Source organism: Brassica oleracea, chromosome C3, assembly GCF_000695525.1.
Source record: "Brassica oleracea var. oleracea cultivar TO1000 chromosome C3, BOL, whole genome shotgun sequence".
Taxonomy (NCBI): Eukaryota; Viridiplantae; Streptophyta; class Magnoliopsida; order Brassicales; family Brassicaceae; genus Brassica; species Brassica oleracea.
In genome coordinates this window covers 7376775-7387059 of record NC_027750.1, presented here as the reverse complement: position 1 = coordinate 7387059, position 10285 = coordinate 7376775, and the positions used below count along the sequence as shown (strand labels likewise).

The window sequence follows — 10285 nt, the reverse complement described above, 5'->3', positions numbered from 1 at the left end:
TTTTCGTTTCCTTCTTCTTCGCCTCTCCTCTCCCTCTTCCTCTCTGTTTCCTTTCTCGAAGTTCTGTTTCTAGCGCCACCGTACGGTGTAGATCTGGCGCGTCGGACCCGGATCTTCGGAGAAACGAAGTGGAGGAGTGGATGTGGAGTTTCTTTGGTCAAGCGGAATGGTGGTGGTTCAGATCTGGATCTGTGGAGAACTTTGTCTTTCCCTCTGCCTCCTCTGTTTGATCTTCTCGATTTGAGTGGCTTGGTTTGCTTGGCTGAAGGCGCTTAGGGTTCCTCAAACGGTGGATCTGCAGTGTTTCTTCCGTCGTCTCGTTGGTTCCCGATGGCGTTCTTTCTTAGGCTGGTCAACCATTCTCACAGGGGCTTCTATGGTGTTGCTTTCGTTTCCAATCCGGCTTGATCTGTTACGGGTTCTCCGTTGTAGGGGCGTGTGCGAGAAGGCGAGTAGTCGGTCTTCTCAACCACGACTAGCCTTTTCGGTGGCGGAACGTCCGAAGTCAACAAGGACTGAGGGCTGATCTAGGGCTGTCTGCGCCTTCTGGTGGAGTAGTGGGCTCTGTCTTTCTGGTGCAGGTTTGATAGCGTGCAGAGCCGGACCTGTAAAATTGGGGGCCCTATTCAAAAAAAAAAAAAATTTGATATGTATATATTGTAATTTATTTTTTATATTATAAAATTTGACTATTAAAATTTTCAAATTAGAAACAATTAAATCCGTTGAGATTATGATGAGTGCGCAACAAAATATATGTTAAAATCAGTTACAATTTTGAATTCTACCTAAAAACCAAGAATTTTTTCAGTTTTTTTAACTTTTTTAATGAAATGTTACCAGAGTACGTTTGGTCCAGGAGGAAAAAGAGAGAAGAAAATGATTTATTATCACTAAAACGATAACTACCCATGGCCCACCTAATATTCCATTGACATCTCCACAACTAAACTTCTGTTATCAACGTTGTATACATCACATTAGTTATATAAATATACATACATGTACATATAGAAAAAATTTAGAAGTGGGGGCCCTATCCCAATGTTTCATAACACTATGTACAGGTCCGGCTCATAGCGTGTGGCGGCTCATTGTTGCTCCTTCTCCAAATAAAGCTCGACCTGTTTGGGGCGTGTGACTTTGGTCTCGAGTGACAGTCGTCGGTTCATGAAGTCCGCTGACTGGGAGGGCTTAGCGAGCTGTTTTTGACAACCCGATCATAAAGAACTGGTCACCGGGTACGCCAAACTCTACCGGGTCCAGCTCTCGCTATAACTGCGGATCGATTCTGTGGCAAGTGACGGTTCCTCTCCAATGTATTCTTTGTGTACTGCGTATGTGCTTGAGTCATTTTATTTGTTTCCTTAGGTTTGAGTCTCTGTTAGTTTCATTTTGCAAGTTTGCTACTAGTTATTTTTGTCAAGTCTGTAAAAAACTTAAAATCTGATAATGAAATCTTAAGATATTTTACCAAAAAAAAAAAGAAATGTTGCTCCAAAGTTCCAAAACACACCGCGTTCTTGTTTTTTTAGTAAATAGAGTTGTACGATGATCTAGAGAGCTCTTGACGAAACTGTTTCTGTCTTTTAAAGAATGGTAAATATGTAGCAATGCTCTTAAGCTTTTTTTTGTAACGTCCATGTCTACTTAACTTGTATCATCAAACTCAAATTAGAAAACCTGTTTTCCTTGCTTTTTCATTTTGGACATATTTTCCTTTCGTGGCATAAAATTGAGATGTATGCTACGTAGCAGTAGTACTGTACTACTAATACAATACAACTGATTCACCGATCTCAGCTAAAATTATACTCCATATATTATAACAAAAACTGGGCTTAAATTTGTGATAATGGGCTTTCAGATCGTATCCATTAAATCCATATATACTTTCCTTGCTCGGGAAAAGCATAAAAAAAAAGTCGGAACAAAGTGTTGACTAAGCTTTGTGAATCCTCCAAACCAAATCCATTGCTGATGAAATTGATACAGAATTACGATGCTAGATTCTGATTAGTCATTATCATCATCAAGTTCTCAACAGGTAGCTTGTTCGATTTTACTCAAATTCTTCAGACCAATATTGATTTCATTTCTAAAACCTACATTCTTCTCCCTTTTTTTTTGTCTCGATCTCAAACTAGATTCGTCTGTTTTTTTCTTTGTGTATAAGAAGACCCATTTCAAAGATATCGACTTTCAGCAAGTTCTTTCTCTTCCCACCCATGGACACGACTTCTGAATTGTCCTCCATGGTTCGACTTAACATTGGTAATAATCTTTCATTCATCAGGATATGTTTATTAGAGCGAATCTTTTGTTGTTTGGAAGACGAAACATTTGCTAAATAGTATCACAAATATTACACTATGTCCTGTAATTGAGATGGTGCATCATGCTCAAGTTACCAAAATTTTCAGTTTTAAACCTCAATGTGTATTGGGTTGATTATAAAACCTCAAACATCTGCTCTTTTTCAAAACATTTATGAAATTTTGGTGTTCATTTGCAGGTGGGAAGAAGTTCTGTACTACCATTGATACTTTGACTAACCGTGAGCCTGACTCAATGCTCGCTGCCATGTTTAGTGGCCGTCACGCTATGTCCAACGAATCCAAAACGGTATTATCTGCATTCTTTTGTTACTTTAATTTCATATCACAGGCTTCCAGTGAGTTCTAAAAGTGGGTCCTTGGATCGACGAGCCTTCATTTTGTGACCAAAAGTTAGTAATGCAGACTTTGGTTTTAGATACCCATCTTAAGAGGTGTTTCGAAATGCATAGAATCAATTGAAAAAGACATATGCTTTCTTGATTCAATAGTATATGAGTATGCATATGTGCACTTGTGACAGAAGTATATCCACTAAAGTATTTGATTTAACTGTTGCAGGGATATGTATTCATAGATAGAGACGGGAAGCACTTCCGACATATCTTAAACTGGCTGCGTGATGGCATTGCTCCTACTCTCTCAGATCCTGATTGTTCTGAGCTTTTGCGCGAAGTAGACTACTACCAGCTTCTTGTAAGCTTTAACTTTTCTATCATCTTACTGTTTTCTCATAACCGGAGTCATTTTGCTTAAACATTTGCCTTCTCTTCTTGTTATTTTTCAGGGGCTGAAAGAAATATTAAAAGCTTCAAGGAGAGAAACTGGTGAGGTAGAAGCTGAACTAACGCGTGTGGATATCATCAAATGCATACAATCCGAAAGAGTCAGGTTTCGAGGTGTTAATCTTTCTGGAATTGATCTCTCCAAGCTGGTAACATTTCTTAATCTCAGATTCTTGTACTTGTAGCTGACTTCTTGTATTTCTGGAATTGTACATTTTTGATTTTTGAATATTGCAGGACCTCTCCCTTGTGGATTTCAGCTATGCTTGTCTCAGGAATGTGTTTTTCTCTCGTACAAACCTTCAATTAGCCAAATTCCGGGTAAGTATGCTGTACCAACTTTGTTTCTGCTGCTTAGGGAGAAGAGTATTATATATCATATCATATGGCGGTTTCCTTGAAGATCTTTTTGCTTAATCATATATCTGCTGAATTACTACTAAAATGCTCAGTTTCAAACAGGATGCTGATGCTGGGGGCTCCATCTTTCACAATGCTATTTTGCGCGAGTAAGGAGTTCATCAATTTTTCTCATCTTATTATCAGATCATTTATACTTGACAACACTTGCTGAAAGATTTAAACTCTATCCTTCCCATAAAAAGGTGTGAGTTTACTGGCGCAAACCTTAGAGGAGCGTTGTTAGCTGGTACAAGTCTTCAGAGTGCTAATTTACAAGGTGCATTATATTAACCTTTCATTTTGCTTGTTGATGATCTTTCAAAACTGTTATGAAAGGAGATTTTTTTTTACATTATAAAACATAACTTTTGTACTGTAGATGCATGCTTAGTGGACTGTAGCTTCTGTGGTGCAGATCTCCGCTCTGCACACTTGCAGGTGCCTTAAGTGATCTTCGTAGAAATTTAGCTTTCAATTGCTTATGTCAATCAGATTATGTTTGATTATCTTTCATGCCTATCAGAATGCAGACCTTACAAATGCGAACTTAGAAGGAGCAAATCTAGAAGGTGCAAATTTGAAGGTAATTACACAGTTTCAGGCTATATATTAATTTTGTGAATGGTGAGACAATCTAAGCAGTGATAAGTGTGGTTTTGAACACATAATATTTATCTGGTATAGGGTGCAAAGTTGAGTAATGCCAACTTCAAAGGAGCGAACCTTCAGCGGGCTTACTTGAGGCATGTGAATCTGAGAGAAGCGGTAGGTCCAATCCAAAAACATACATGCGCAGATTGATATTGATTTTTTTCTCTCTTGTTCAAGTTTTTGAGTAGAGCTTAAAACAGTTAATACTTGAGATATGTTTATGTAACAGCATTTGGAAGGGGCAAACCTTGGTGGTGCTAATATGACCGGTGCTATCCGATAACCTCTTTTGTTCAGACAGACTTGGAAGTCTTGTCTTATATTTTTATTTGTCACTGCTGCTTTTGGCAAATGGTTTGAGTTTATATGGAAGTAAACATAAACGTTGGATCTCAAAGCTTCTTTGTTGAAATATTTTTATATTTTCTTTGCTGATAAATGTTGTCTTTCTCTAATTATGTTTGCTTGTAAATGATGTCTAGTGTGACCCTAAGAAAGTTATAAGAGAATGTGTGGAATAAACAAATTAGTATAGTTACCGTAAATAAGTAACAAATCAAATATATAAAGAGGAAATTATCTAAAATATATTGTTTTAGAAAATTGAGTGTAAAAAAAGAAGAAAAAATCATTACATTATACTGAGACGTTGCTCATAACCAAAACTCCTGAACCAATGGAAAATGAAGGAAATTACAATTCCTGATCCTACATTAACATGAGTCTAGATCTTCACACATTGTAGAGAGAAAATTAGTTAAAGATCATGTGATCTAAGAATCATTCAGCAGATATTTAGGGCTTCTTCCTTTGGTTCATATCCATCATGAAGAGCATCTTCAACCATGAGCATGTCTCAACTTCAACGACCGTAAATGATCGAGTCATCAATGGTTGTTTCCTCCGAAAAACTACAAACAAAAGAACTCATTTATCTCAAAGCTTTTCAAGTCCAATCAGATTCCATTTCCTTTGCTGCAACAAAATAACTCATTTATCTCAAAGCTTCGAATGCCACATGCCCGTAAGAGTTTCTTGTCTGTCAAGATTCAAGAAACATGTCTTTATGATCAGATCATGATCGTTTTGTCGGAGATGTATCTCCCGCCCTCTACTCAAGAACGTCCTTTCAGTTAAATTTAGCTGCTGCCGCGGTGAAGGATGAGGAAGGTCGATCGAGGTCAACGTTAACGTCAGCGTCGATCGTTAGGTGAGGGTTGGATGTTGCAACAAGGGAAACAATAACTCTTGTCAGGTCAGGGAAAATGGATCATAGTCTTAATTTATTTGACGTCCACTAAATTAAGAGAAAATATTAACTCCTTTCTAAAGTAGAAAAATATGAAGGATTTTGAAGAAAAATACGTGAACGTATCCATAATCACAAAATTAAGGGATGAAACAACATTTAATAGTAAATGGAACTTTGCAACAAATACATGTAAAAATATATAATGATAAAAATAAAATCAATCTTTTTCTTGATCTTGGTCCGTATATTCTTTTTTATCTTTTTTCCAGCTGACTCAATCCAAGTCGTCCCATGAGAAGTTATTATTATCATTGTTGTCGTTTGCTGCAGCTGTGGAATCCGCCGGAAATAGTGAAGCGAACTGATGAACATCAAGAACTAGATTCTCATCAGTGACAGCAGATGACTGTCCATTAGAGATCTCTCCACTATCACTTCCCCAGTCAAGAAGCTTAGCTATGTCGTCTTGCATCGTGTTCATTTCAAGAGACTCCCCTTCCTTTGGTTTCAAATCTGCGTTTCAATCAAAAAAACATTTTAAAACTGTATCCAGAGTTTAGATTTCTAAAGTTTTGCGGTTTTAGTTTACCTTGTAAGGAACATATATTTTCAGAGGAATCATATTGTCCAAAAGTGACTGAGAAGAAGTCATTGTGATTGTTGTTGTTGTTGTTGTGTTGATTGTTTAGAGGAGAATATGTTAGTTGTCTCCGTTTAGGAGGTCGGCCTCCGCCTCCACCGTCTACAGCCTCAGCCTCTTCCATGACATCCTCTAAGAGGCTGCAGCTTATACTTCGTCTGTGAAGACCTTTCTCATTGTCTGTGAAGTTGTTGACATTATTAAAAGCACATATCTGAGGGATTTGGTTTGAAGGGAGGTCTTGCTTCATGGTGTAAACCGGGTTGGTATGAAAGGAGGTGGAAGAAGAATTAGGAGTGTAGTGGGAGTGAAGAAAGCTTGGGGAAGAAGTTGTTGTAGGATATGAAGAAGATGAAGGGTTTAATGAGAACGAAGAGTAATTATTGTTAGTGTTATGGTAAGTAATGGGTCGAGTGTTTGGAGCAGCAGAGGAAGAGTAAGGCAATGTCAGAAAGGAAGTGTAAGAGTCTCTTGAAACAGGGGTAAATGGTGCGGTTGAAACGCGGTTGGTGTAATTGAGAGGAGTGTTAGAATTGTTGTAGCGTCTGGCAAAGAGTGAAGAAGGCGGTTGGAGGAGAGGTGGAGGTCTAGGGAAAGTAAAGTTAGTGTTATTGTTATTGTTGTTGAAAAGAGGAAGAGTCGGGTATTGGTTGTTGAGAGGGGAAGATAAAGGAGATGAGAGTGGCTGTGGAGGTGGCCTGGAAGAGAGCTGAGAAGGCGTTTGCGGTGTGGTTGGAGTGTGAGGGCTTAGAGGATGGAGGAGATTAGCGGTTGATGCGTTTGTGGTATGAAAAGTGAAAGATGATGAGGGATTTGCGTTTACTGGTGTTGGAGATGGAAGAGGAGAAGATGACGGTGTGTTTGGTTGTGATGAGTGTGGATGGAAATACATTTGTTGATGTTGTTGATGATGATGATGTTGTGGATGTGGATGGAGCTGATGATTAGGGATGACATCTGGAGGATAGAGAGGAAGTCCTTGGCGTTGAAGACGTTTCAACCTCGTGTTCCAATAGTTCTTAATCTCATTATCTGTTCGTCCAGGTAACTATTTAACAAAAAAGTGCAGAAACGATTAGTTCTTTGTTTCCTCACGTAGCATGGGTAACAACAACTGCTCCTCCAGTTTCACAATGTAAAATGTTTTAGAAAAGATTTGGTGTTCAAAATATAAAATGCTTTGATACTTTTAATAGAGCTTTCAATTTATTGAAATTAATTGATTCATGATCGGTTAATTCACTTTAAATTTATATTATTAATAATTTTCAGGTAAATTTATTAATTTTGTATTTCGTACAATGTGAAACAAATTAAGTTTTTCATAATTGAGAAACATTAGTTGTTTGTACCTGAGCGGCCATACGAGCCCATTTGTTGCCAAGCTGAGCATGAAGCTGGATAATGAGACGTTCTTCGTCACCTGTGAAAGAGCCTTTTTTGAGATTAGGTCGGAGGTGATTGGCCCAACGGAGACGGCAGCTTTTGCCGCAGCGAGCAAGGCATGTATGTTTCTGAAGGGAGTTCCAATTTCCTTCACCGTTCTCTCTAACGTACGCCGCAAGTATCTCATCTTCTGCCGCCGTCCATGGCCCTTTCTTCAGTGCAACTCTTCCTCCTCCGTCTGATATGTGATTGGTAGATCCACCATCATTCCCTGTTCCTACTCCGTACAGGATCATATGTTTTGTGTTCCCTCCACCACTGATTCTTTTGTAAGGGATTTGAGAAAGGTGAGACCAACAGAGTGATCTTCACCCCTCAAAGGTGGCCTTGGTGAAAATATTTTCTAATCCTCTTTTATTTACAGTTTCCTCTGTTAGAAATGATGACAAAGAGGGATAAGCGACAAAAGAAGAGAAGAGGTAACTTTGGTGATTTACGGTGTAAGTTACAACTGAAAAAACAAGAAATAAAAAAGATATATAAATAACATTGAGGAGAGAGATAGGAAACTGACAGTGTTTGTTTTTCTGGACACAACACAAGTCTTTTTAGACAACTCACAAGATTGGTTGTTCCTTTGACTTATGTCTTTCTATTTTAAGCAAATGACACTGGAAAAGTTGACCAGCATTATCAGATTCTAACCTATAGATATTATAGATTCCGTGTTTATTCTTTATGCAGTTAATCCATTCCGAGAGCTTTCGTTATTTCTAACTTAAAAGAACATTTTCAAATATATTAATTGCAATGTATATTTGAAATCTACTGATAAATAATTAGACGATCAATGTTAGTTTTCAACTAATATTTAGAGATGTAAGACCAAATCAGGCTGTTGGGAATATATGAACACTAGAAGGATTGTTTTGCAGGAGAATCAAAAGAATGGAAACTATATTAGGAGTCAAGTTATACATGCATGTACATAATACATGCATTTTTATACACTATACGTAGGAGTAGAGGAGCGGAAATACTTATATATAGTTAGCTCTGTACACAGTTACAATTAATGAAAAATGTTTTCATCGTATTTCAACTTTCTATATAGTATGAAAGCCAGGAAGAGGATGTCAAAATACTCAATCCACCAAGGGTTATCCCGTTAGTAGCCATATCTTACTTTGAGGCTTGAAAAAGTCTACCGGAGAAGCACTTCGATATTAATGCTGGCTCTTAGATTTTAGGTTTCCTACTTGATTTGCAACAAGTAGACCCTAACTCAAGCTTGAAATTGACTAAACAGAATTCGTATCCACTTATCCAAACATTAATATAACCTTCAACAATCAGAAATTTAAAATTTCATATGTAGTATCGTGTACCAGAAATTAACTAGTATCCACTTATCCAAACATTAATATAACCTTCAACAATCAGAAATTTAAAATTTCATATGTTAGTATCATGTACCAGATATATCAGTTAACTAATTCGAGCAAGAAAGAAAAACTGACTATATCAGTCACAGAAGTTGTACGCCAATTGGTATGAGATGGCGTCATCAACAATATGTGAGTAGTCTATATGAATTCAATCTATATCCCAATTTCCAAAGCTCCACACCGTATATAATAAATAATCAATTTATCTACTGTATAATTTATCTACTGTATAATATGTTGATTCATTGATGGATTAATTAGTGCCGGTGTCTGCAAATTAACCACTGTTGCCTGTTGGATACTAAGATTACAGGTAGGCAGTAGTTGTTTACATATTTGTGTCTTACGTGTACATGCATAGACGATAACACGTATAATAAGTATATTGTATTTGTTGCACAGACTAGACAATAATTGGTAGTTTACGTTAATTAATAGTTTATCAGATAATGCCACGACCACAAACGTGCAGCGTTCTATAATTAATATAGTACTAGGTGTTCAGCGTTCTTATAGATATTTATCTCTTTATAACTATTAAATCAAAACCAATATAATAAATTATTAATTATATTTTTAAAAAGATAAATCAAACATTAAACTTTATATTTTATAATAAAAAATATAATTTTAGATAAAAACACAACAGATGATACAAACAGATGATACTAGATCTCAGGATGAAAAATAATCCACCTTATGAGAAGGAGAAAATATCAAATTTAAAGAAGGCTTTGGAGGAGATACAAACAGATGATACTAGATCTTAAGAGGATATTTTGGAAGTGTCTAGAAAATTACAAGAGGCATATAAGGATGAAGAGGAGTACTGGCATCAGAAAAACAGAAATATGTGGTATTCATCTGGGGATCTAAATACAAAATTTTATCATGCATTAACTAAACAAAGAAGGGTTCGTAATAGGATAGTAGGGCTATATGATGGTGATGGAAATGGGATTACAGAGGACAACGGAGTAGAGAAAGTGGCGGTTGACTATTTCGAAGAATTATTCACTACAACTTCTCCATCAGGATTTCAGGAATTTCTCTCAGAGGTAACACCGGGCATAACTCCACAAATGAATCAACGTCTAATGAGGATAGCGACCGAGGAGGAAGTCAGAGAGGCTCTATTTATGATGCATCCAGAGAAGGCACCAGGACCGGACGGCATGACAGCTCTTTTTTTCCAACACTCATGGCATATTATTAAGGGAGATTTGGTGGAGATGGTGAATGATTTTTTGGTTTCTGGAGAATTGGATTCGAGGTTAAATATTACTAATATTTGTATGATTCCAAAAACGGAGAGACCTATAAGGATGACGGAGTTGCGACCCATTAGTTTATGTAATGTAGGGTATAAAATTATTTCGAAGGTT

General features: G+C 37.1%; 3 protein-coding genes across 5 annotated transcripts; 2 read left to right on the top strand and 1 right to left on the bottom strand.

The window, feature by feature from the left end:
* The first annotated feature begins 1921 nt into the window (after positions 1 to 1921).
* LOC106335056 (FH protein interacting protein FIP2) lies at positions 1922 to 4700 on the top strand. 3 transcript variants are annotated; one of them, XM_013773473.1, is made up of 12 exons: positions 1922 to 2047; positions 2180 to 2274; positions 2516 to 2625; positions 2898 to 3032; positions 3124 to 3270; positions 3359 to 3442; positions 3584 to 3630; positions 3727 to 3800; positions 3903 to 3961; positions 4047 to 4106; positions 4208 to 4288; positions 4404 to 4700. In XM_013773473.1, the coding sequence occupies exons 2-12, from the start codon at positions 2229 to 2231 to the stop codon at positions 4455 to 4457; spliced, it is 897 nt and encodes a 298-aa protein (XP_013628927.1). In that variant the 5' UTR covers positions 1922 to 2047; positions 2180 to 2228; the 3' UTR covers positions 4458 to 4700. The 3 variants fall into 3 exon arrangements, with proteins under 3 accessions (XP_013628927.1, XP_013628928.1, XP_013628929.1); XM_013773474.1 differs by having other exon boundaries at positions 1931 to 2047; positions 2177 to 2274; XM_013773475.1 differs by having other exon boundaries at positions 1931 to 2047; positions 2148 to 2274.
* Positions 4701 to 5000: 300 nt separating this feature from the next.
* On the top strand, positions 5001 to 5311 carry LOC106329781. Its single transcript, XM_013768421.1, is given in 3 exon segments — positions 5001 to 5090; positions 5092 to 5151; positions 5222 to 5311. Coding segments are annotated over 3 exon segments (240 nt in total).
* Positions 5312 to 5674: 363 nt separating this feature from the next.
* Positions 5675 to 7748, bottom strand: LOC106335055 (myb-like protein A). Its single transcript, XM_013773472.1, has 3 exons — positions 7419 to 7748; positions 6016 to 7114; positions 5675 to 5939 (listed from the first exon to the last, which is right to left on the bottom strand). The coding sequence occupies exons 1-3, from the start codon at positions 7746 to 7748 to the stop codon at positions 5701 to 5703; spliced, it is 1668 nt and encodes a 555-aa protein (XP_013628926.1). The 3' UTR covers positions 5675 to 5700.
* Between the last annotated feature and the right edge of the window lie 2537 nt (positions 7749 to 10285).